Source organism: Triturus cristatus, chromosome 10 (genome assembly GCF_964204655.1).
Source record: "Triturus cristatus chromosome 10, aTriCri1.1, whole genome shotgun sequence".
Classification (NCBI taxonomy): Eukaryota; Metazoa; Chordata; class Amphibia; order Caudata; family Salamandridae; genus Triturus; species Triturus cristatus.
This window is the reverse complement of record NC_140593.1, coordinates 536176355-536202320: the sequence shown is the minus strand read 5'-3', so window position 1 is coordinate 536202320 and position 25966 is coordinate 536176355. Positions and strand designations below refer to the sequence as shown.

The 25966-nt window shown below is 49.5% G+C and overlaps 1 protein-coding gene across 9 annotated transcripts in view; it reads right to left on the bottom strand.

Annotated features, from left to right (window-relative positions):
- KMT2C (lysine methyltransferase 2C) overlaps positions 1-25966 on the bottom strand; it is a 1736691-nt gene that overhangs the window by 540958 nt on the left and 1169767 nt on the right. For all 9 annotated transcript variants that reach the window (XM_085632007.1, XM_085632012.1, XM_085632004.1 and 6 more), the window contains one exon: positions 17115-18883. In XM_085632007.1, the coding sequence (XP_085488133.1) occupies positions 17115-18883 (1769 nt within the window). The remainder of the gene's footprint in view (positions 1-17114; positions 18884-25966) is intronic.

The window sequence follows — 25966 nt, the reverse complement described above, 5'->3', positions numbered from 1 at the left end:
TGTAAGTGACATTAGTTAGTGATAGATTCCTTACTTAAGAATATCCCCAGGCATCAGACTGGATCCGGAAAGTTTTTGTCAGCAGTACCCCTGCGCGTCGGTAGGCGTAATCGTAGGTTTCCGCGTACGTCGCTGGCGTCATAGCCGCTGAAATGACGTCATCGGAGCTACTTAGACGCGCCCATGCGCGCTGACGTCAGTTCTGTACACAACTTTTCCACGCCAGAAGCGCAGAGCCTGGCCAGAGACCGACTACTGGTGCAATAGAACTAGGGCCCTGAAAGGGATGACCTGAACCCTAGAGAACAGTTCGCAGAACGGGAAGGATGGGCGGGCGGTAAGGAATCGATCACTAACTAATGTGTCTTACAGTAATATTGTTACACAAGTAAGTAACTTGTGCATCTGAAAGAGACACGTTAGTGATAGATTCCTTACCTTAGAATACATACCCAAGCAATACCAACCCAGGTGGTGGGTCTGCGAAGTGAGATTACACCAGAAAGTCACGGAGAACTTAACAGCCAAAGAAGCCGTCGCTCTGGACCGGACTGTAAAGGTAATAGTGCTTAGTGAAAGTATGCAACGAGGCCCAAGTGGCCGCGTGACAGATGTCTTGCAGGGGGACACCGCGTCCCAATGCTGTAGTAGCTGCCGTCGCCCTGGTAGAATGGACGTGGAGCCCAACAGGAGGTTCCTTTTTAGCCAGAGAGTAACAGGCTTTAATGCACAAGACAACCCATCGGGAAATAGTTCGCTTATGCACAGTCAGGCCTTTCTTGGCGCCCACGTAGCCAACAAAGAGCTGGTCATCCACCCGCAACTGTTGTGTGCGGTTGAGATAAGTCAAATGGAATCAGCTGTCGGCGCTCAATCTCCACCCAAGGAGGTGGAGGCTGGACAGGTTTGGGTGGTGGACCGTCCCCTGTTGCTGCGACAGGAGATCCTCCTGAAGAGGAAGTCGGATCGGGGGATCAACGCTCATACTGAGTAGCTCGGGATACCAAACTCTTCGAGCCCAGTCCGGTGCCACAAGAATGACTTGGGCCCGGTCGTGTCTGATCTTCTTCAGCACTCTGGGCAGAAGTGGTATAGGCGGAAAGGCGTACAATAGACCGCAACTCCACTCGCGATGAAAAGCGTTGCTTGGCGAGTGCTGCCTTGGAAATTCCAACGCGCAGAACTGCTGATATTGCGCGTTCTCTTCGGTGGTGAATAGATCTAACCAAGGTTCTCCCCACTGCTGAATGAGACCTTGCACCACCTCTGAGGGAAGACGCCATTCGTGATCTAACATGCACCTGCGGCTGAGTTCGTCCACCCTGGCGTTCAGGGTACCTGCCAGGTGTTGAACCACCAAGGAAATGCCTTGACGTTCCAGCCACGTCCAGAGACGTAGAGCCTCCTGACATAGGGTCCATGACCCCACCCCGCCTTGCTTGTTGCAGTACCACATGGCGGTGGTGTTGTCTGTGAACACCTGCACTACTCTCCCCTTGACAGAGGGAAGGAATGCTTTCAGTGCAAGTAGGATCGCCGTGAGCTCCAAAAGGTTGATATGGAGCTTGGACTCCGCCGGAGACCAGAGGCCTCTCATCTCCGCCTCTCCCATATGGCCGCCCCATCCCAGGAGGGACACGTCCATCACTACTGTGTGCTCCGGTTGGGAAAGGGAGAGGGATCTGCCGCTGACCCAACGCTGGTCCGTGAGCCACCACTGCAAGTCCTGTGCAGTGCCCTCCGAGATCTGGACGTAGTCGGACAGGTTCCCCGATGCTGCGTCCACTGGAACTTCAGGTCCCACTGGAGAGCCCGCATATGCCATCTGGCATGATATATTAGCAGAATGGAGGAGGTCATGAGGCCCTGACCAAAACCCTGGACCAGGGCCAAAAGATCGGAATCATAGCCCGAATGTCCCTGTCTCGCTGTTCGGGAGGATAAACCCGAAACTGCACTGTATCCAGAACCTCTCCGATGAAGAGGAGCTTCTGAGAGGGAATCAGGTGCGACTTCGGCACATGGATGGAAAACCCCAGCAAATACAGGAGGTCGGCCGTAGTCTGAAGGTGGGAGACAACGGCCTGGGGCGAGCCCGCCTTCAACAGCCAGTCGTCGAGACAGGGGAAGACTGAAACCCCTGATCTGCGCAGTTGAGCTGCGACCACCGCCATCACTTTCGTGAACACCCGAGGGGCGCTGGGAAGGCTGAAAGGGAGCATGGTGAACTGAAAATGCTCGTGGCCTACCGTGAACCGTAGAGAACGCCGGTGGGCCGGCAGGATGGGGATATGAAAATAAGCATCCTGCAAGTCCTACGGTACCAGCCAGTCTTGTGTGTCTAGGGCAGACAAGACCTGAGCAAGCGTGAGCATCTTGAACTTCTCCTTCCGGAGGAAGCGATTGACGTTCTGGAGGTCTAAGACAGGACGCAGGCCCTTGTCTTTTTTTTTGGAACCAAGAAGTAGTGGGAATAACAATCACGACCTACTTCTGGTGTCGGAATGCGCTCGATGGCCCCCTTGGCCAAGAGGGCCGCAACTTCCTGCTGGAGAATTGACAAGTGATCCCCCGACATGCGGCGGTACTGAGGTGGCATGGCTGGAGGGATAGAATCGAAGGGGAGGGAGTAGCCCCATCGGACTATTTGCAGAACCTACAGGTCAGAGGTGATGATGCGCCAGTGGGGAAGGCGATGGCGAATCCTGCCACCCATTGGCGTCTGGTGGGCCTCAAACACCGGACTAGGTAGGTTTTGAGGCAGAGGTGTCCGGGGCGGTGGTGGATTGACCTGCCGCTGTCCTCGAGACCCACCACGGCGGGTCCCACGCCCGCGGCTGCGCTGAGATAGCGGCTGCGCAGGCTCGCGGGTCTGAAAAGAACGCGCTTGGGCGCCTCGACCCTGACCCCGAAAGGAGCGAAAAGCGGACCCTGAGGGAGTACACGTGGTGGCAAGACCCAAGGATTGGGCCATAGTCGAGAGTCCTTAAAGCGTTCCAGGGTACTATCCGCCTTGTCACCAAAGAGGCGTGTGCCATCAAAGGGCATGTCCAACAAAGTGTTCTGGACATCCCCGGAGAAGCCAGTAGTTCTGAGCCACGATGTCCCACACAGAATGGGAATAGCGGCCCAACAGGCATGCAGTATTCACCGCTCGCAACCCGAAACTGGCCGAGGTGAAAATCTTTTTCCCAAACAGCTCCAGTTTCCTAGATTCCTTGTCCGGAGGAGCAGAAGGGAATGCGCTCGGCGAGACAGAAGCCTAGATAACCAGACTCAGGCGTCGGGTGTTGTGTGAGAAAGCTGGGATCGCCCGGCGATGGCCACGTGCCACACCCTTGTCTTCAGGAACCCCTGATTTAGGTTTGCTCCAGGTGCTGAACAGGATATCAGTAAGCGCCTCATTGAAGGGCAGTTACGGCTCCGCAGAGGAGGGCTGTGGCTGCAGCACCTCGGTCAGGAGATTGGTCCTGAGAGGTACAGAAGGGAGCTCGAGCTTAAGAGCCTAAGCCGCCTGACGTAACACAACTGAAAAAATTCCAACCTCCTCCGTAGCCATGGAAGAAGGGGACAGAGTACCAGGGTGTGAAGAGAAATCCAGATCTACTGGACCCTCCAGGTCGCCTTCCCATTCAGGCTCATCCTCGCATTGAGCTGCAAGAGGGTCCTCAGACCCCCTCCCATTACTCCCCATCATGAACAGGGTGTTCAGGAGGCCGGTAAGGATGAGGTGCCCGGGGAAATGGGACAAACTCCCCACCAAGAAACTAAATTGGGGGGTAAGATACCAGTCTCAGTTTGGCGCCGTCCGGCGTCAGCGGCAGAGCTGCACTCGGCGCTGGCTGCGGCGCCGAGGCTGGCGCCAAGGCCGTAGGCACCGCAGGGCATGGTGCCGGTGTAGCCAAAGGCGGCGGCAAACCCACCCAACAGGTCCGCAGGGCCTGAAGGCGCTCTGGAGTGACCCGATGGGGCAAACAAATGGCACAAGGCCGACACGAAGGCCTGCACCTCATCCGAAGTCGCGTGCGGTCCCGGAAAGGGTGGGTAGGCCGCAGGCAGCAACGGACGCTGCAACGGAGCCATGGGGGAGTGACCGCCCACCACCTCGTCTCTCAACCAGTGAGGGGTAGAGGAAGAGCAACGGCGCTTCTTTGACTTTTTATGGTGCCTAGACTTACCTGTCCCCGATTCCAGCGAGCGATGCTGATGGCTCCTCGACCGGTCACTCTACCTTCCACGGGAGCGGGACCTCAATCGGCGCGGAACGGATTGCCGGACCTCCAACAACTCTCGGGAACGCTCCCGCAAAGCTTTCGGAGCCATGGCCCAACAATCGGGGCACGCCTCGGGGTCATGGGCGTGCCCCAAGCAGAACACAGACACGCCGTGTGGGTCCGCTACCGACAAGTTCCGACGGCAGGCCCTACAGGACTTAAACCCGGGCATCCCTATTGCACCAGGAGTGAAGTTCTCGACAAAACAAGTTGTCAGAAACCATGTTAAAATATTAACTAGGAGTACCACTCTCTCTCGGATCTGCGCTTGCTGGCGTGGAAAAAATAAGAACTGACATCAGCACGTGTGGGCGCGTCTAAGTAGCTCCCATGACGTCATCTCGGATAATATGACGCCAGTGACGTACGCGGAGCCGTACGACGACGCCTACGGACGCGCAGGGGTACTGCTGACGAAAACTTTCCAGATCCAGTCTGACGCCTGGGGATATTCTAAAGTAAGGAATCTATCACGAATGTGTCTCTTTCAGATAAACACAGCCTATGGAGGTATGTGCGCATTTGGCTGGCCAAAAAGACCTTTAGATACAACTGTACAAGGGATGAAGATTACAGTGGCAATTTAGTCATTCTAATTTAGTGTAATACAATTATCAATAGCCAATGACTTTACAATCCATTACATGATGCATGGATTAAGACCATTTAGACAAAAAAGGAATATGCTACTTACCAGTATGCATCTGTTCTTGGCATGTAGAGCTGCAGATCTACACACTATGCATAGATCGCCATCTGGTGTTGGGCCCGGATGTTTGCACTTGTTTTTGTCCTGGAAAGTGTTTGGAAGTCACGAGATAGGTGACTCCTCCTTTGGATCATAGTGCGCATGGGCATCAGCTCCATCCTCAGATTGTTTTTCACCAGCAGGGAAATGATGGAGCTTTGTAAGAAACAGGAAAGATGCCCATGTATGCTGTATCTAAATAAGATAATACTGGAACAGATAAAGGTAGCCGGGGGACGGGTGGGCGTGAGTAGATCTGCAGCTCTACATGCCATGAACTGATGCATACTGGTAAGTAGCATATTCCGTTCGAGGCATATGAGCTGCAGATTACACACTATGCTTAGATTGTATAGCAGTATCCCCTCCTAGCGGCGACTACCAGTATCTGTTGCAGTAGTTTGAAATAGTGTTTTGAGTACAGCCTGGCCCACACTAGCTTGTTGTTTAGTTTGCACATCTACACAATAGTGTTTTGTGAATGTGTGCACTGTAGACCATGTAGCTGCTCTGCAGATATCATCTAAGGGAATGTTCCCTAAAAATGCCATTGAAGCCCCTATCTTTCGTGTAGAGTGGGCTTTAGGAGGAACAGATAATCTACGTTTTGCTTTGTGGTAGCAAATTTGTATGCATTTGACAATCCACCAAGCTATCCCAGATTATGATATGGGGTTGCCTTTGTGTGGTGGTGAGAAAGACACGAAAAGTTGTTTGGTCTTACGAAAGGGTTATGTTCTCTCGATGTAGTAAAGCAATGCTCTTTTGACATCTAAGGTATGAAGAGCTCTTTCTGCGACTGTTTGTGGCTGCGAGAAGAATACGGGCAGCTCCACAGTTTGATTGAGGTGGAAGGGAGAAATGACTTTAGGAAGGAATTTAGCATTAGTTCAGAGAACAACCTTATAATGATGCATCTGCAGAAAGGGTTCCTGAGTGGTTAGTGCTTGTAGTTCGCTAACTCTTCGTAAAGAAGTAATGGCTACTAGGAAAGCAACTTTCCATGTTAAGAACTGTAGCTCACATTTATGTAGGTTCAAATGGAGGACCCATTAGTCTTGTGAGAACAAGGTTTAAATTCCACACAGGTGAAGGTGGTCTTCTGGGGGGAATTATTCTTTTGAGGCCCTCCATAAAGGCTTTTATTGCAGGTACTCTGAAAAGTGATAGATGTTGTCTATGTTGTAGATATGCTGCTATGGCAGCAAGATGTAGTCTAATTGACGTGTAAGCTAAGTTGCATCTTTGGAGGTGTAGTAAATAGCCGATGATGTGTTGGATAGACACATCTAGGGATTGGTGGTGTTATGACAATATATTACAAAACGTTTCCACTTGGCTGCATAGCATGCTGTAGTGGTAGGCCGTCTAGCTTCTTTAATGACGTTCATACAGTCAGGGGGAAGGTTAAGGTAACCGAATTCTAGGACCTCAGGAGCCAGATCGCAAGGTTGAGCTGAGCTGGGTCTGGGTGTCTGATCTCTCCATGGTTCTGGGTTGAGAGGCGTGGAGAGAGATGTAACTTCTGGTGCGGAACTACGGAGAGTTCCAGCTGTGTGGTGTACCACGGTTGTCTGGCCCAAGATGGAGCAATTAGGATGAGAGTTAAGGAATGTTGCTGTAGTTTGCGCACCACCAGTGGAATGAGTGGGAGAGGCGGAAAAGCGTACGCAAATCTGCCTGACCAGTTCATCCATATCGCATTGCCTTTGGACAATGGGTGTGGACATTTGGCAGCGAAGGTTGGGCATTTGGCGTTTTCGTGGGTGGCGAAAAGGTCTATCTGTGGTTGCCGCCACATTTGAAAAAACGGTTGAAGAACTTGCGGATGAAGTTCCCACTCGTGGATCTGTTGTGTTTGACAGCTCAACAGATCGGCTATGGTGTTTTGGACTCCTGGGACATGTTGGGCTAGGAGAAAAATGTTCTGAGGTATAGCCCACCTCCATATGTTCTGTGCTAGCTTAGAGAGCTGCAGAGTGTGTCCCGTCTTGTTTTTGTATGTAGTACATGGATGTTGTGCGTGCGGACTAAGACCGTCTTGCCTGATATTTGCTTTTAAGGCTAGGCATATGGCTAGTAACTCTAGGTGGTTGATGTGGAGTAACTTTTGTTGAGGTGTCCACCTGCCCTGCATGGTGTGTTGTAGTAGGTGAGCTCCCCAGCCGGAGAGCGATGCGCCCGTTGTCATAACTATTTGAGAAACAGGCTCTAAGAATGGTCGCCTTTGGAAAGGTTCTTGGTGTTCCACCAGCGCAGCGAGCGAGGAGTACGACCGCCTACCAACACCAGATCTATTAACTGAACTTGAGCCTGGTTCCATTGGCGTGCTAAGCACTTTTGGAGAGGACGCATCTGGAGTCTTGCATGAGGCACTATGAATATGCAAGAGGCCATCATCCCTATGACTTGCATGAACACTCGAGCTGGAAGAGTGTTGCGGTTGGAATTTGGTGAGAAGAGCCTGCATGCTTGCTATCCTGACGGGACTGGGATAGGCTAACGCTTTTGAGGTATCTATTGTGGCACAGAGGTATTGTGTGTGGAACGGTTGCAGATGGGACTTGGTGTGGTTTACTGTGAACCCCAGGTTGTGGAGTAGTTGGATAGTGGCGTGAGTGTGTTGTACAAACTGGTTGTATGAGCTGGCTTTTAGGAGCCAATCGTCCAGATGAACAAGTTACTTACCTTCGGTAACGCTTTTTCTGGTGGATACAGTATCTGCCTGTGGATTCCTCACCTTGTGAATATCCCCTGCGCCAGCAACATTCGGAAACTTTTGTAGCAGTCCACGCCGATGGGGTCGAAGATGACGTCACAGAGACACGGCTCCGCTCGCGACTCCACTGACGTCACCGGCTCCATAAGAAGACCTCCTCGGCGTGATGACGTCAGTTCCGCCCCTTTTTTCCGTGCCTCCGAGGCACACGGACGGACTGACAGCAATATGTACATAAACAGCATACACAGTACACAATATGCATATCAACACACACAGTGTGGAAAAGAAACATCAAAGCACTAGAAATAACCCAATGTCCTTGACAGTCATAAATACATTTGAAATCAATAATAGAACTACCGTCATAGAGTCACTGGAATAGAAGGATGGACAACGGGGAGGCGGGTGGGTCAGTGAGGAATCCACAGGCAGATACTGTATCCACCAGAAAAAGCGTTACCGAAGGTAAGTAACTTGTTCTTCTGATGGATACATCTGCCAGTGGATTCCTCACCTTGTGAATAGATTCCACAGCAGTCCCCGCTCCCGGAGGAGGGTGTCCATCCCCCTATACCAGAAAATCCTGAAGGACGGAACGGGCAAAATGTCCGTCCCTCCTCACCTCAGAATCTAAACAATAATGTTTTGCAAAGGTGTGAAGGGAGGCCCAAGTTGCCGCCCTACAAATGTCCTCCACAGGAACACCCCTAGACAAAGCAGAGGTAGAAGACTTTGCTCTAGTGGAATGAGCTCTTAAACCCTCCGGAGGCTCCTTACCAGCTAGGGAGTAGCAGATCTTGATGCATAGCACAATCCATCTTGAAAGGGTGCGCTTGTGCACCGCACGACCCTTTCTGCAGCCAGCAAAGCCCACAAAGAGCTGGTCATCAATCCTGTAGTCCTTAGTCCTGTCCAGGTAAAAGCTCACCGCCCTCTTAGGGTCCAAGCGGTGAAGTCTCTCCTCCTCCTTGGAAGGGTGAGGGGGAGGATAAAAGGTAGGAAGGGTAATGGACTGCCCCAGATGGAAGGGAGTTACCACCTTAGGCAAAAACGCAGCCCTGGTCCGGAGAACCATTCGTTCAGCATGCACAGTCAAGAATGGGGGTTTTGAACTAAGAGCTTGAAGCTCACTTACTCTCCTTGCCGAGGTGATTGCAACGAGGAAAACCGTCTTAAAAGACAACAATCTCAAGGGACACTTATGTAAGGGCTCGAAAGGAGAGCCAAAAGATAAGTCAGTACAAGGTTTAAGTCCCACTGAGGTACAATAAAGGGAGTAGGAGGAAATTTATTCGTAAGGCCCTTGAGAAACCTAAGCACAATAGGTGACTTAAATAAGGACGGCTGATCCGGCAGGCATAGGAAAGCCGACAAAGCCGATAAATATCCCTTTACAGTGGCCACAGCAAAGCCCTGCTGGGCAAGAGAAAGAGCAAACTGCAGAATGTTAGACAAACGAGCCTTCAAGGGATCAATTGACCTCTCTCCACACCAGAGAACGAATTTAGACCATCTATAGGAGTATATGGATTTGGTGGAGTGTCGCCTGGCCGATAAAATAACGTCCACCACATCCGGCGGGAGAGAAAAAGAATTCAGGTTGCCCCGTTCAATCTCCAGGCATGAAGGTGTAAGCTCTGGAGGTGGGGGTGTAGAACCTGCCCCTCCGACTGCGAGAGGAGGTCTGCCCTGCGAGGGAGACGGAGCGGAGGGCACGAGGAGAGGTGGAGAAGATCTGTATACCACACCCTCCTTGGCCAATCCGGGGCGATCAATATAACTTGGGCCCGGTCTTGGCGAATTTTCCTCAGAACCCGAGGAATCAAGGGTATGGGAGGAAACGCGTAAAGGAGTCGTGAGCCCCAACTCAACTGAAACGCGTCTCCCAACGCCCCCTGCATCGGATACTGGAGACTGCAGAATGACAGGCAGTGCGCGTTCTCGAAAGTGGCAAACAGATCCACCCGAGGAGTTCCCCACGTCCGAAAGACGTGACGAACTACCTCCGGATGGAGCCTCCACTCGTGGTCGGCAGAGAACTGCCGACTGAGACTGTCCGCACGAACGTTCAGCACCCCGGCCAGATGATTTGCCATCAGACAAATCCGATGGTCCTGAGCCCAGGACCATAGACGCAGGGCCTCTCTGCACAGACAAAGAGACCCCACTCCTCCCTGCTTGTTTATATACCACATCGCGGTAGTGTTGTCCGTCAGAACCTGAACAGACTGACCGCGAAGGGAAGGGAGGAAGGCCTTGAGCGCCAAGCGTATCGCCCGTAACTCCAGAAGGTTGATGTGAAGCAACCTTTCCTCTGGAGACCAAAGACCCTTGATCTCCAGATCCCCCAGATGAGCACCCCACCCTAAGGTGGATGCATCCGTTATCACCGTGGCCACCGATGGAGGTAGATGGAAGGGCTTCCCTTGGTATAGATTGCCCTCCACGCTCCACCAAGACATCTCCGCTGCAGCTTCTCTGGAGATCCTCACAGACTCCCTGAGATCTCCCTTGTGCTGATACCACTGCTTGCGGAGGCACCACTGGAGCGCCCTCATGTGCCAGCGTGCATGGTTGACCAACAGTATGCAGGAAGCGAACAGACCGAGCAGGCGAAGGACCTTCAGAACTGGAACAACCGCTCCGCTGAAAAACAAAGGAATCATTTCCTGTATGTCGAGAATCCTTTGAGGAGGAGGGAATGCTCGACACACAGTAGTGTCCAGTACCGCACCTATGAACAGGTTGCGCTGAGAGGGCACCAGGTGAGACTTGGGCACGTTGATCGAAAAACCCAATCTGTACAACAGCCGAGTTGTATCCTGCAGATGACACAGCACCTTCTCCGACGACTCCGCCTTGATCAGCCAGTCGTCCAAATAAGGGAAAACCGAAATTCCCGATCTTCTGAGATGGGCTGCCACCACTGCCATCACCTTTGTGAAGACTCGAGGTGCCGAAGTAAGACCAAACGGAAGGACCGCAAACTGATAATGTTGCGACCCTACCGTGAAACGGAGATACTTCCTGTGCGACTTCAGAATGGGGATGTGAAAATACGCATCCTGCAAGTCGAGCGACACCATCCAGTCCTCCTGATTCAGCGCCTGAAGAACCTGCGCAAGGGTGAGCATCTTGAACTTTTCCTGTTTCAGGTAAAAGTTCAGGATTCTGAGGTCTAGTATCGGACGCAATCTGCCGTCCTTCTTCGGGATCAGAAAATACCGGGAGTAGCATCCCTGACCCCTCTCCTGCTCCGGAACCACCTCTATCGCCCCTTTCTGAAACAACTTCAGGACTTCTTCCTGCAGGAGAAGAAGGTGGTCCTCCGAGCAAGCACCTTGGCAAGGAGGGTAAACTGGAGGGAATTCCCGAAAGGGAAGGGCGTACCCATTTTCTACAAGATCCAGAACCCAAAGGTCTGTAGTAACCGATTCCCAATCTTGTAGAAAATGGGTAAGCCGGCCCCCCACAGGACCAGCATGATCCGGAATGTCGAATCTAGGGCTGTTTTGCGGTGGTGGGAGGGGCTGAGGAAGAGGAAGAGGAGGAGGAGAGTTGACGGCCACGTGAGCGACCCCTAAGCCTTCCTCTATATCCCTTGGAGCTTTGCTGCTGCTGCTGCTGCTGCTGCTGGGCTGGTCTATAAGAACGAAAACTCGCCCTTCCAAAACCTCTGTACCTCTTGAAAGTACCTCTCGGCTGGGATTGAAGGCCCAACGACCTAGCCGTAGCCTTACTTTCTTTGAAGCGCTCGAGAGCAGCATCAGCCTTCTTCCCGAACAGACCAGACCCATCAAAAGGTAAGTCCAACAAGGTCGACTGGACATCCGAAGAAAATTCGGAGGACTTAAGCCATGCTCCCCTCCTGGTGGCAACTGAAGACCCCATGACCCTGGCAACTGAGTCTGCTGTATCCAAGCCACTCTGTATAACCTGGCGAGCAGCCGCCTGGGCATCCGACAGTACTTCACTGAAGCCTGCCCTATCCACCTCCGACAGCTTCGGTGCCAACTTTTTAGCTGAATCCATAAGCGCATGGATATAGCGCCCCAATAAACAAGTCGCATTAGAAGACTTTAATGCCATACTGGCTGAAGAAAAGACTTTCTTGGCCGATTGGTCCACCTTCTTGGCCTCTCTGTCCCCTGGGACCTGAGGAAACGCACCTTTTGAACGTCCAGAACAAGCAGCCTGAACGACCAGACTTTCAGGTGAAGGGTGTGATGACAAAAACTCAGGATCCCCCGGAGCCACCCTATATCTCCTTGCAACCACCTTGGACACCGCAGGAGCCGAAAAAGGCTTGCGCCACACATCCAACACAGGCTCCAATATTGCTTCATTAAAAGGCAACAGCGGCTCTGACACCGCAGTTGGAGAGTGCAACACCTCAGTCAAGATATTAGACTTGAACTCAACAGATGGCAATTGAAGGTCCAACAACTCTGCAGCCTTTCTTATCACAGCATGATAAGGAGCCGCGTCTTTAGAAGGTTCATCTGAAGGAGGAGTGATCTCCCACTCCGGAGACAAATCCAACCCACTTGCCTCCTTCAATTCGTCAAACACCTCATCGGATTCGACAAATTCTCCCTCTTCAGCCTCATCCATAAGATAGCTCCTCTCCTCCAGCACTCTCTGCGCCTCTCTCCTGGAACGGATCCGCACCTGCGGCGTCGGCGGCGCCGTGATCGAATCCGACGGCGCCGGCAGAGGCGTCGAACGCGGATCAGCTGGAGCAGCCGGCGTCGAACGAGGTCGAGTCGGCACCGGTGAAGAGGGAAGCGGCGTCGATGTTTTCGGCGCCGGCATCTGCCAAGACGGCGTCGCTGGGAAGAAAGGCATAAACGGTGCTTGAGGATAAACCTGCGGCACTCCCAGATTAAAAGCCATCGGACCCATAGGTGCACCAGAGGAATACATGGCCCGTGAGAACACCCCATACATCGCATTGAGATACTGCGAGGGGTCCTGACCTGGATTAGGGAAAGCTGGATACTGGTCAGGTAACACCGGACTCGGGCCTGCCGGCGCCGACGGTGGAACTTGCGGCGTCACAGACTCACCCGGAGCCTGATCATCCTCATCCTGGGCCGGAGTCGGAGACGGAGCCGAAGGACCTGCAGGACCTGGAGAAGCCATCGGCGCCGGAGAGGACGCCGGCACCGGCGAATCAGCCGGAGCCGGAGAAAACACAGGAGAAGATGGAACAGGAGGCGAAGCCGGAACAGGAGAAGGAGACACTGACTCTCTTCGACGACGCCGAGCAGGCGATTTAGACTTCGACGTCGAGGCCTTGTGATGAGACGAATGCCTCCTTTTCTTCTTATGCTTCTTGCTCTTTGAAGCATGTCCCGACGTCGACTTGGAAGCCGACCTCGACCTCGACCTGGATCTTCTTCTACCTCTTTTCTCCAATTCTCTTCATCCGGGCGATAAAGAGCTTTGCCTCTCTTTCCTTAAGAGCCTTTGAGCTCATCTTCCTGCAACACGAACATCCTTCAACATCGTGGTCCGATGACAAACACCAAACGCAGTCGTCATGCGGGTCAGTGATGGACATGTGTTTGCCACATTCATGGCAAGGCTTGAAACCAGACTTCCTTGCCGACATTCTCGAAGAAAGACAGAGAAACTTCGGAATAAACACAAAGTAACAGGTAAAGCTACCAGTAACGATTCCCGAAATCCGTTGGCGTCGTCGGCGCGGAAAAAAGGGAACTGACGTCATCACGCCGAGGAGGTCTTCTTATGGAGCCGGTGACGTCAGTGGAGTCGCGAGCGGAGCCGTGTCTCTGTGACGTCATCTTCGACCCCATCGGCGTGGACTGCTACAAAAGTTTCCGAATGTTGCTGGCGCAGGGGATATTCACAAGGTGAGGAATCCACTGGCAGATGTATCCATCAGAAATGGGAAGACGTGAATGTGCGGTCTTCTTAGGTGTGCTGCGACCACTGCTAGGCACTTGGTAAACACTTGTGGTGCTGTTGTGACTCCAAATGGGAGTACTTTGAATTGATACTGCTGACCGTCCATTACGAATCTGAGATACTTCCTGTGAGCGGCGTGAATGGGAATGTGGAAATAAGAGTCCTTGAGGTCTAGAGTAGCAAGGAAGTCGCCCTGTGAAAGCAGAGGAAGGACCTGTTGGAGTGTGATCATGTGGAAATGGTCTGAGTGTATGTATAGGTTTAGGGGTCTGAGGTCTAGAATAGGACTTAGAGAGCCGTCCTTCTTTGGTATGAGAAATACAGGGAGTAAACTCCCTTGTTTTGTTGGTGCAGGGGAACTGGTTCTATTGCACTTTTTTGTAGGAGGGAGATTACCTCCTGCTTTAGCAGTAACAAATGTTCTTGTGATATTGGACGCTGTTTGGGTGGTATGTTTGGGGGGTAGATGTTAGTTCGAGACAGTAACCGGATTGAATTATATGTTGCACCCACCTGTCTGAGGTGATGCTGGTCCAAACAGGAAGGAATTGTTGGAGTCTTCCCCCAACTGGAGTGGAATGGTCTGGGGGAAGTGAAGGGAAGTCATTGGGTGGGGGTAGAGGCAGAGCGGGAGTTGTTGGTTTTGCCTGTCTTTGTTGTTTTTCCCCCTGTAACCACCTCTGTGGTAACCTCTAGTAAATGTGGATTGCGTGGCAGCCTTGTAAGAAGTGGAGGGGCTATCCGAGGAGTAGCCTCTGGGGATGCTTCTGAAGGATGAGCGACGAAAGGAACGTCTGGGAGCTTGCGACTGCAAGGCTCCCATAGATTTAGCTGTGTCGTATCCTTCTTCATTTTTTCAAGGTATACGTCAACATTAGGGCCAAATAGGTGTTGCTCATCGAATGGTTGATTGAGAATGAACTCTGGACTTCGGGTTTGAACCTGAAATGCATAGCCAGGCATGCCTATGCAGAAGGACACTGGTGTTTATTGCCTTTGAGGCGGTATCTGCTACATCTAAGGCACAACGGATGGAGGTGTTAGTAATGGTTTTACCTTCTTGTATGAGTTCATTGGCCCTATTTTTATACCTGTCTGGGAGGTGCTGCATTATGGACTCAAGCTCATCATAATGTGCCCTGTCATACCTAGCTAACAGCGCTTGAGTATTGGCAATGCGCCATACGTTTGCCGCCTGTGATGCCGTTTGTTTGCCAGAGGCATCCAGGAGTGTAGACTCCTTATCTGGTGGTGGTGTGTCACCTGATGATTGGGAATTGGCTCTTTTTCACGCATTGGTGACTACAAGGGAGTCTAGTGGTGCAGGGCCTTTAATGTAGGCTGGATCAGTAGGGGCGGCCTTATCCTTTTTTTCCATCCTAGGGTTGATGACTCGAGCCCTGACCGGGTCTTTAAAGACCTCTGGTGCATGCTTAATGACCCCCTTAAGCATGGGTAAAATTGAGGTGGACTTTTGTGTGGTGTCAAAAGTGTCCATGAGAAAATCTTCCTCCACGGGGTCTGCGTGTAGGTCAACCCCGTGGTACTGGGCAGCTCTGTGGAGGAGCTGGTTAAAGCCGATAGTGTCCAATGGGGGGGAAGGCCTGGAGGGATAGATGTCCTCTTGTGGGATGTAAGGGAAGTCTGGGATGCTATAATCATCCCAGGGGTCTGGGGAGCCAGCAGGAGTAGGGTCCCCTAGTGGTTGATCATCCGCACCTCCCCCTGCATCATCCGAGGTGTTATCATCTACTGGAGTAGGGGATGGTGTAGGAGAGCGGTGTGGGGGGGGGGGGGGGTAAGGAGGAGGAAGAGGAGAAGGGATCCTTAATGGAGAGGTAGCAAAATATCTCTTTTTAGGTGGTGGAGCCGGTGCAGTCGTATCTAGTGGTCGCTTCGTGAAGCTAAGCATCAAGTGGCCAGTCTTAGGATCCTTTACAAGAGTTTTTTGGGTAGGATCTGGGCGAAACATTTCTTCTGTGGGAGGCAGATCCTTCGGTGCCGATGGTGTTAGTTCCGTAGGCTTTTTCCGGTGCAGACTCGGTAGCGGTTCTGGGTTTGGAACCGTGCTTTTGGCTTCGAAGCATAGGAGTCATGGCCCTTTGGTGGCAGTTTTTTTGGGTCAGCTCTGAGTGTGTTGTCGGTGTCGAGGAGCCAGTGCCAGTCTTCGACGCAAAGTGCTTGGATGTCGAAGCAACGGTCGGCGTGGATGAGGTAGAGGACGGCTTCTTTTTTGGTGCCTGTGGATGTTTTTCGGCACCGAGGGTAGGCTGACTCGAGCCCGAGTCACCTGAAGGCTTAGTAGGCTTCTTTACCGGGCCCGGAGGCGGGGCATGGGAAGCAGTCTCTCGGTGTGCAAATGGGCCCACTACGGTGAAGGTGTGACCGAAGCCTTTTTAGATGGTGTCGAGGGGGGGGTTGGGGTCGACGTCTGTACTCACGACCCTCTGTGCTGGAGTTATGTCATCGGCTTCGGAGGCGCTGACGAGGCCTTCTTCGACCCGCCCCTGCTCTGGACATCGACGCCCTCTCGGAAGATATCGTCGGGGATCGAAGACGAAGAGCGAGCCATGGTTCTTCTAGCTCGTCGGTCCCAAATCGTCTTCTTGGAGCAGAAAGAGGTGCAAGCTGGACAATCTCTGACCTTGTGCTCCGGTGAGAGGCAGAGGTTGTACACCTCATGCAGATCGGTGTGGGGAAACTTCGACCCACATCGAGGACACTTTTTGAATGGCGTCCTTTCCATGAGCCAGATGATAAGTCCCAGGTAGGCCCAAAGGCCTTCGTCGACGACCGGAATCGAAGACTTCGAAGTTGTTGAGAGTCGCGTGAATTGGGAAAACGTGACAATGCCGTTGAAAAGGGAAGGATTGTGCGTCGAAAGAAAAAAACGGTAACGGTTCCGAACTGGAGCGCGAGAAACACATCCGAGCCCGATGGCGGAAACAAACAATCTGAGGATGGAGCCCATGCGCACTATAATGCAAAGGAGGAGTCACCTATCTCGTGACTTCCTAAGACTTTCCAGGACAAAAACAAGTGCAAACATCTGGGCCCAACACCAGATGGCGATCTATGCCTAGTGTGTAATCTGCAGCTCATATGCCTCAAACATAGGTTATTCAACTTTGGTAAACGGGTTAAATGTTCTTACAAGGAGCTTTTCAAAGTCTAAAGCAGTATGCAATTGCAAACAGTATGAGTGCACTGAACAGATATGTTATTATTGCATTCCATAAACACATGATAGCTCATGTTGGTGTGAAATTAAATTTTGAAGAGATGAAGAAAAAAAAGTTAATATATATCACAGTGCACACAGTATAACGTATCAAGCACTTCAAATATGCCTAAATACACTAAACAAGTATCTGACAATAAGGAAGTAGTTCAAGACCATTCTATTTCCCTGGTAGCATATGCATTAAATACATACCAATGTTAGGGAAAAATGGCTCGGAACGCTGGCGTATCATAGCTTGCATCTGTCTCTGTTGCTGCTGTTCTTGCCTCTCCTGATCCAATAGATCTTGCAAAAGAAGTGGTTGCTCTTCTAGAAGAAGTGGCCTTTCTCGATTCTGCTGTAGCATTAATTGTTGTGGACCAGGCATCGCATTGGGGCCCAGTAGATTTGTCACAGATGTAGACTGATTAGCAGGCTCCACAGTTCCAAATGTCTGACCAGGTAACTGGCCAGGCATAATACCTGGATTTGCAGTCTTTCCCTGAGAGAAGTTACGGTTCGGTCTTGGTCCCATTGTCAACTTAGAGCTTGTTGAAAGCTCCTTTGTTTGTCCTGGGGAGGTAATTACAGTCTGTGAGACAACGGACATTTTATTTGAATGTACCGGTGTTAAAGACTGTGGCGAACCCAAAGGGTATGTTTCAGAGTTGTCAGATATTTCATTAGATGCAAAACCTGTAAGAATTGCAGTGGTTCTAGTGACATTGCCTGTCATTATTACACCTTCAGTTGTCAACGAAGAAGGGCCTTGCACAATAGTTGGGCAAGTTTTAGCAGTTTCTGGATTCCGGTCATCAGGTGATTCCTGAATCCTAGACTCGGCAGAAGCAGTTTTCTGATTTAACTCTGTTTCAGGGCTAGGAGGGTTACTTGCTGCACCTGAATCATTCTCCTCTTTTCTGTGTTTTCGTTCTTCTTGTGAATTTGGGGTTACCATTTCCGTTTTTAATTCAGAGACATCCATTTTTAGCTGTGAAGAGTGGCCACCAGGTGAATTAGCAACCTTATTTCGCTGCTCACTCTTTTTAGGTTCTTCCCTTTTATTGGACATATCCAATCTTTCATCTACTGGAACGTTAAGATCTAATTCCTCAGTAAACATACCTTTCTTGTCTCCTAAATCAAGCTCTCCAGCAGTGTATGCAATTATGTCAAAATCTTCTGATCTGAGAAGGTCATCGAGGTTGGGATCATTGGTCTCTATATTATCCAAAGTGTCCAGCTCGTCTCCCTTTCCATCTTCGGGGTCCAGATTTAGATTCTCCAAATCTTCATCATCCAAATCTTTGACTTCTACTGCATCAAGGTCTTTGACATCTAAATCTTTCACTGAGGGATCATCAGGGTCAAGCTTCTCCTGCACTCCTTCTGCTGCCTGGTTAGAAAGCTGTACATCACCAGCAGCTTCAGCAGGAAAGTTCCGGGATAACGGAACATCAGACAATGTATCAACATGTTCATGATCTTCTGAACGAAAGGCATGTGGATGATTTGAAGGCATTTGACTCTGATGGGATTCTGGTAAAAGATCAACATGTAAAGAAACCTGCATGGAACCTGGTAAACTGTGATTATGTCGCATTTGTTCCATTAGCCTAGGGCCTGGGAACTCCTGCTGATGGATGAAACCTATGTGTCTCTGATGGTGTGCAACAGTCTCTAATCCATTAGCACCAGGAGGTGGAAAGATAAGTCTAGGTCTTCCATCAGGCGGTCTGTGACGCAATTCAATGTATGCTTGTCCTGATATGTTGTGCTGCTGAACAGGCATACCATGTGGTGGATAATGAGGAGTGTGTCCAATAATGTTATTCATTTGTAAATTATTTACAGGTCTAGGCATATTAAAGGGCAATGGTCGTATCTGCTGTGGAGCACCAGGTGCTTGCATTTGTAGTGAAGGTCCAAAGAAACGCTCCTGACCTGGTGCAAGACGATATCCACCACCAGTAAAGGCAAATCTGGAAGAAAAAAATATATTTTCAATTATAAGAACCTGCATTTACTTGTAACACAAGCTGGTGGTCTATTGACTTAAGGCTGATAGGCTGAGGATCCGGGAAAGAAAACAAAGAACAAGTTACTTAACATTGTTAACAATCTTTCTGGTCGATACTCTATCTAATCGCAGATTCTCTATCTTGTGGATATTCCCCAGGTGTCACAGTGTATCAGAAGACTAAAATGCAGTACTCCTGAGCCCTTGCAGGTCCACGGCGATGTTCCTCTGTGGAAGTGGCAAATGGAGTCATACATAAGCACCACCCGTGAGGGCCAATGTTAGTTGTTTTGTTGGGCTGTCCGCTCCCTCAGACAAAGACTACCCGAAGACTGGCATGACCAGTGTGCAGATCTCAAAATAAGGACCTTTCTAGATGGAATAAGAGCACAATTCACAGAAAGGAGAGGTGGTAGTCTAAGTGAGAGAGTACTGACCAGAAAGATAGTTACCCTAAGGTAAGTAACTTGTTCCTCTGATGGATACTTCTAATTGCATTTTCATCACCTCGTGAATAGATACAATTGCAGTATCTCCCCAAGTGGTATGTCTGTGGATTGGTTCAGCCCAAAAAGTCCTGCAGGACCAAGTGGGCGAAAGCCCCTTTTGACAAACCTGGCTTTCGAAGCAGTAGTATTTTGTGAACCTGTTTAAGGGCGCCCATGTAAGAGATTTGGATCTGGTAGAACGAGCCTGCAAGCCTTTTGTAGACTACTCCTTACGCAGTGCTTAGCAGATATAAATGCAGAGAATAATGTCCTTTTTTTCCCTTGGAGAAAATCACAAAGAGCTGATTATCCACCCAATGTTCTACGGTGAGATTATTTAAAAGCTTGGTGCACTCTTCTGTTTCGAACAATGGAGCATCTCCTCCTTCTCAAAGGGGTCAGGGGAATAAAGAACACCAGAAGGGTGATAGCCTGCCTGACCTAAAATAGAGGGACCACTTTTAGTAGAAAGGAAGCTTGGGTCTTTAACACAAACTTATGCTGGGAAGAATGCTGTGTATGGTGGGTTAACAGAAAGAGCATGCAGCTCACTCATACATCAAGCCAACGTTATGGTGATTTTAACTTCAAAACTCTCAAGAAGCAACTATGCAGCGTTTCAAAAGGTGGGCACTTCAAAAAAAAAGTGAGCACTGAATTTAAGTCCCGCAATGGCATCCAAAAGGATTTAGGAGGAAATCAATATTGAAATCCTTTAAAAAATATCTCATAAGCGCAGGCAACTTGTATAAAGAAGGCAGATTCTGCAACAGAAATAAATCCGAAAAAGCCGACAGACTTTAACAGTGCACAAAGCAAGCCCTTGCCAGGCCAGGGGCAAACGTCAGACAACTTGGCTTGTAGTGGGTCAGTTTGGTAGGTGCCACACCAAGCCATAAGTTTGTCTCAACAACTAGAATAAAGTAAATTCATAGAAAACTCGCCAAGTGTGCCAAGATGACTGCTATCTCTTTGTGAACACCCAAGGGGCACATGTGAGGTAAAAGGGAGCATTGCTAACTGAAATTGCTCCAGGTCCTCTGTGAACCACAGGACACTCCTGTGGGCCTACAGGGCAGGGATATGGAAATAAGCATCCTACAAATCCAAGCCCATCATCCCATCTCCGGTGTCAAAGGCTGACAGGATGTGGGCTAGCATGATCTTGAATTTTTCGTTCTGCAGCAAGTTGCTTGATCTAAAGTAGGACAAAGGCCTCCATAACACCCACTTCCTACTTTCGATACCATAACCATCTTCTATAGTCCCTTTGACCGAAAGGGTCAGACCTTCTGTCTGCAGGACAGACGCGCAAGTTACTTGTGTAACGATATATCTGTAAGAGACATTAGTTAGTGATGGGTATCTTACCTTAGAATATCACCAGGCGTCAGACTGGATCCTGAAAGTTTTCGCCAGCAGTACCCCTGCGCGTCAATAGGCATCATCGTGCGGCTCCGCGTACGTCGCTGGCGTCCTAGTCGCTGAGATGGCGTCATGGGAGCTACTTAGACGCTGTTGTCAGTTCTGTACACGACTTTCCACGACAGGAACGCAGAGCCTGGCCAGAGACCGACTACTGGTGCAATAGAACTAGGACCCTGAAAGGGGTGACTGAACCCTACAGAACAGTTCGCAGATCGGGGAGGATGGGCGGGCGGTAAGGAATCTATCACTAACTAATGTCTCTTACAGACATATTGTTACACAAGTAAGTAACTTGTGCATCTGAAAGAGACACGTTAGTGATAGATTCCTTACCTTAGAATACATACCCAAGCAATACCAGCCCCGGTGGAGGGTCTGCGAAGTGAAATCACACCAGAAAGTCACGGAGAACCGACCAGCCAAAGAAGCAGTCTCTCCGGACTGGACTGTCAAGGCAATAGTGCTTAGTGAAATTATGCAGCGAGGCCCACGTGGCTGCCTGCCGGATATCTTGCAGGGGGACACCGCGTCCCAATGCTGTAGTAGCTGCTGTGGCCCTGGTAGAATGAGCACGCAGCCCTACCGGAGGTTCCTTTTTAGCCAGAGAGCAATAGGCTTTAATGCACAAGACAACCCATCGGGAGATAGTTCGCTTGTGCACAACTCGGCCTTTCTTGGCGCCTACGTAACCAACAAAGAGCTAGTCATCCACCCGCAACTGTTGTGTGTGGTTGAGATAGAATGAAAGCGCATGTTTTGGGTCCAGACGGTGGAGCCTCTCTTCCTCTCTTGAAGGGTGCGGAGGCGGAAAGAAAGTGGACAAAGTGAGGGGAAGACGAAGAGCGACGTCGCTTCTTCGACTTCTTATGGCGCTTTGACTTACCTGTCCCCGATTCCGACGAACGGTGGTGTCGGCCCCGCGACCTGTCCCTCAACCTCTCACGGGAGCGGGACCTCGAGCGTTGGGGAACCGATTGCCGGGCCTCCAACAACTTTCAGGAACGCTCCCGCAAAGCTTTCGGCGCCATGGCCCAACAACCAGGGCACGTCTCAGGGTCATGGGCGTGCCCCAGGCAGAAGAAACACACATCATGCGGGTCCGCCACCGACATGTTCTGACGGCAGTCCCTACAGGACTTAAACCCGGCATCTCCACTGCACCAGAAGTAGAGTACTCGACAAGCAAGAGAAACAAGTCTCAGAAATAAAGTTAAAATATTAACTAGGAGTACCGCTCTCTCTCGGATCTGCGCTTGCTGGCGCGAAAAAAAAAAAGAACTGACATCAGCGAGTGTGGGCGCGTCTAAGTAGCTCCCATGACGTCATCTCAGATAATATGACGCCAGCGACGTACGCGAAGTGGCACGACGACGGCTACAGACGCGCAGGGGTACAGCTGACGAAAAGTTTCTGGATCCAGTCTGACGCCTGGGGATATTCTAAGGTAAGGAATCTATCACTAACTTGTCTCTCTCCCAGATTGGTATGCTCGGTTGGTGGCGGAAGGTGCGGTGAGGTGGAAAGAAATGGGGCAGCATAGCATGGGTGTACAATTTGGAGGACCCACTTGTCCGAGGTATTGGCTTGCCACTCCCAGAGGAAATATCAGATCCTGCCTCCGAAAGGGTGGCTGTTTGACAGGAAGGACACTCAAGCTGTTTTGCGGCAGCAGCTGATGGAGGGGCGGAAGACTGGGCTGCATGTCGACCTTAATGCCCTGGGCATGGTCTTTGTGAGCTACGACCTCAACCATGTGAAATGCTGGAAGGTCTGCTGGCCTGACAGAGGGGCTTGACATTGGTGAAACTGAAAGCCATTGAACCAGCCTTGGAGGAGGTGAAATTGCTGTCTCTCCTCAAAGTGTTCTAGGACTGAATCTGCGTTTTTGACAGAAAGGCGAGAGTCATTGAGTGGCATCACTCAACCTAAGTAGGCTGTTGTTTCCAAACCGCAGCGAATTATAGATTTAGCTATGACGCATTCATCAAGGATAGCTCGCATCAGGGATATCCTTAGGTTGTCTGGAACTGCCAGTAAAACTTGGGCCACTGTGTCCCATAGGGCCTGAGAGAAGCTGCATGGAAGACAGCTGGTGTTTACAGGCCGCAGAGCAAGGCTCGTGAAAAAAGAGATATGCTTGCCAAAGGTCTCTATCCTTTTAGACTCACAATCATCGGGGGTGGTGGGGTGGAGAAGGTGCTACAATTAACATTATGGGTGGATGCCTGCACTACCAAACTCTCTGATGTGAGATGTTGAGTAAGGTTGTCAGGGTCGCCTTGTGCTGGTTGATGGCATAGAGTGACCTTCCCTTTTGGCTAGCGGTCCTAAACATGGTATCATCCAGGTGCCCAAATGGATATCTGTGAGGGCTTTGTTGAATGGCATTAGCGGTTCTGTAGGCACATGACTAGACTGAAGTACCCCGGTCTTCACCCCCACAGTGGGGAGTTGCACGTCTAGTACTTATGCCGCTCTCAGCTTAACACAAAAATAACATGTTAACAAGGAGATCGTGCACTGCACTATTTATAGATTAATTCAATAGTCCAATGAATATTGCATATTGTAAAATTCAATGAACAAATATAGTAAAAAAGAAATAGTAGAAAAAAAGAATTTGTCAGGGTTGTAGAATTTCGAGCACCCAACACTAGAGTGACTAATAATAGTCCTAAATAACACAGTCGATAGTAGGGTCAGATCAGTATTGATCCACTATTGCAATAAGGTAAAAAGTCTTGTGATTAGTCAGTGGTGAAGAGATCATTCATATGCTGACAAGCACATTGCAGAGGCAAGTAGCGGAGAGGTCTCCACATTTCAGTCTCTGTTTTAAGTACTATGTGAGACCATACTCAGGATAATGCTTAGAGTAAATTTAACCCCGATGTTTTGATAATCCAGTAATACAGAGGCTGTGAAATTTCACCAGCAACTAAGAATCTGTGGAAATATATTTCAGAGTATGCAGTGAAACAGAAATACAAAAAGCCACCAAACCACAAAACATGCTAACAAAGAACTCACCACAATGTTACTTTAAACTATATCAAATGTTTGATATAAACGAATAAGTTATTTAAGACTACGGTTCTGCAGCACTCGTGGTAAAACTACCATCTTCAAAACAAGAGTGAAGGAGAAACTTTCTTAGGTGGCAGGGCTGGAGGAGAAACAAGGTAAATTCTGGCCCAGTATAAGGCAACTGACATCTCGTAGTTCTTCATAACAATTTTGCTCATTAAATTGGTGGACAAAATCATCCCCCTCATCAAAATTATTTTTATCTGAGTCACTGTCAAAAAGATTTTGATAAGCCTGGGCCCTACTGTGTGGTAATGGCAAAGTATCAGAATTGTTGTCGAATGACTGCGCTCAGATGGAATAAGGGTGCTGCCTCAGTTGATGTCATTATTTGTCTGACAGATTGCAAATCCTCCTCCACCAACACCAGCATTGATGCAAAGGAAACCAACATCACGGGTGGCGACAGAATCGAAGATGGCACCAGATCTGGAGCTGAACTCAAGGTGGGTTAAAGGGGCACAGACAGTGGACCCACTGGTGGACGTCCCACTGGAGGCCACTGTGGATCATTTGGGCGCTAGAGGGAACCTTTAAAGTGCTAACTATGCACAGAATTGCCTCCTTAAATGCCTCCACATGCTGCAAAGTCCTCAATGGACCTGGAAACTAGGGGGTGCATCAGGACAAGACTCTGGATCGGCTCTAATTAAGATTAGAAGTGAGACATCACACCCTCTCTGGAATTTGAGAATGGCAGAAAGGGGAATATTCCCGCTTGGTTTTTTATGCTTCTCCTAAGATGTGGGATTCATCTAAGCACAGTCAGAGGCCCTGGGCATCAAAGTCATACTTCGTGAGGGTCTGTCACGGACATCTATTTGCGACAGTCCCTACATGACTTAAACCCTGCTGTCTTTTTGTGGGTGGGAGGGCGGGGGGAATTCTCCCTTGCACAGTGGTAACATTTTGCTGAAAGATGCCTAGTAAAGAACAAGGACTAGCTCCGGATCCATGCCTTAAGGCGTGGAAAGAACACAAACTGACATCGGAGTACATGGGTGGCACTTAAATGTGGCTCCGCTAGCCACTTGAGAAGCTAAGCGGCATCTGTGTGTAGCTGTTCGGTGCTATCTGCAAGCATGCAGGCGTACTGTTTTAAAATTTCCAGATCCAGTCGGACGCTAGGGATGAATAGTCACAAGGCGAGGAATTTGCGATTAGAAGTATACATCAGATAACCAATTCCCTTCTATCCGGTTTCTTTGATATTCAACAATTATTGTGAAATCTGAACTTCCTCAAACTTACTCAACAGCCATTGTACACTATGTAATGCCATCTTACTCAGTGATTGTTGATGGAAATCAAGGCAAGTACTGTCATCATTTTTAAAGAACCTCTTTCAGACCAACTGTCTTCATGACATTTTAGTTAACTTTGGTTTAACTAGATGGTATGAATGTGTGAAAAGAATATTTAACCATGCATTAGAAAAGAGTAACAAATGAAACAAACGGCTACATAATACGTATTTTGGAATCCTTCACAGGCTACATCACCTTAAGTATGAGTGTTCAAAGAGGCGTTAGGGGCATTATTTCAGAGTGAATCAAGGGTTTCACACATGAGAGTATTGAATTAATAAAACAACCACCCCCCGAGAGCAGGCATACAGCAAGAACTGCGTTAAGAAAAAGAAAAGTAGCTCTGATGTTATCAGTCAAAGTGAAAATATATAATTGTCCGTTTTGCTTTTCCATTTGTATTTTCTTTGCAATTATATGAATCAATCCCAATCTAGATTGCTTGTTTTCATCTGATTCACTATTCAAAGATGGCGACACGGTCGAGTGCTTGCTAGCGTCTTTTTTTTCGAGCACAATTTCTGTGTTTATACAAGTCGCCTATATCCAGCACATTGTTTACTCTCTAAACTCAGTTAAAGAGGTTCTGATAGGTTACACATGTCTGTTTAAAAATACTGTGCTTTCAGTTATTTCTTAGTTCAATTAAACACTGATGTAAAAAAAAAAAAAAACCTACAAGTGATTTATTAAAAAACAAAAAAAATAAAAATGAGCAGAAACAAACCTAAGGCA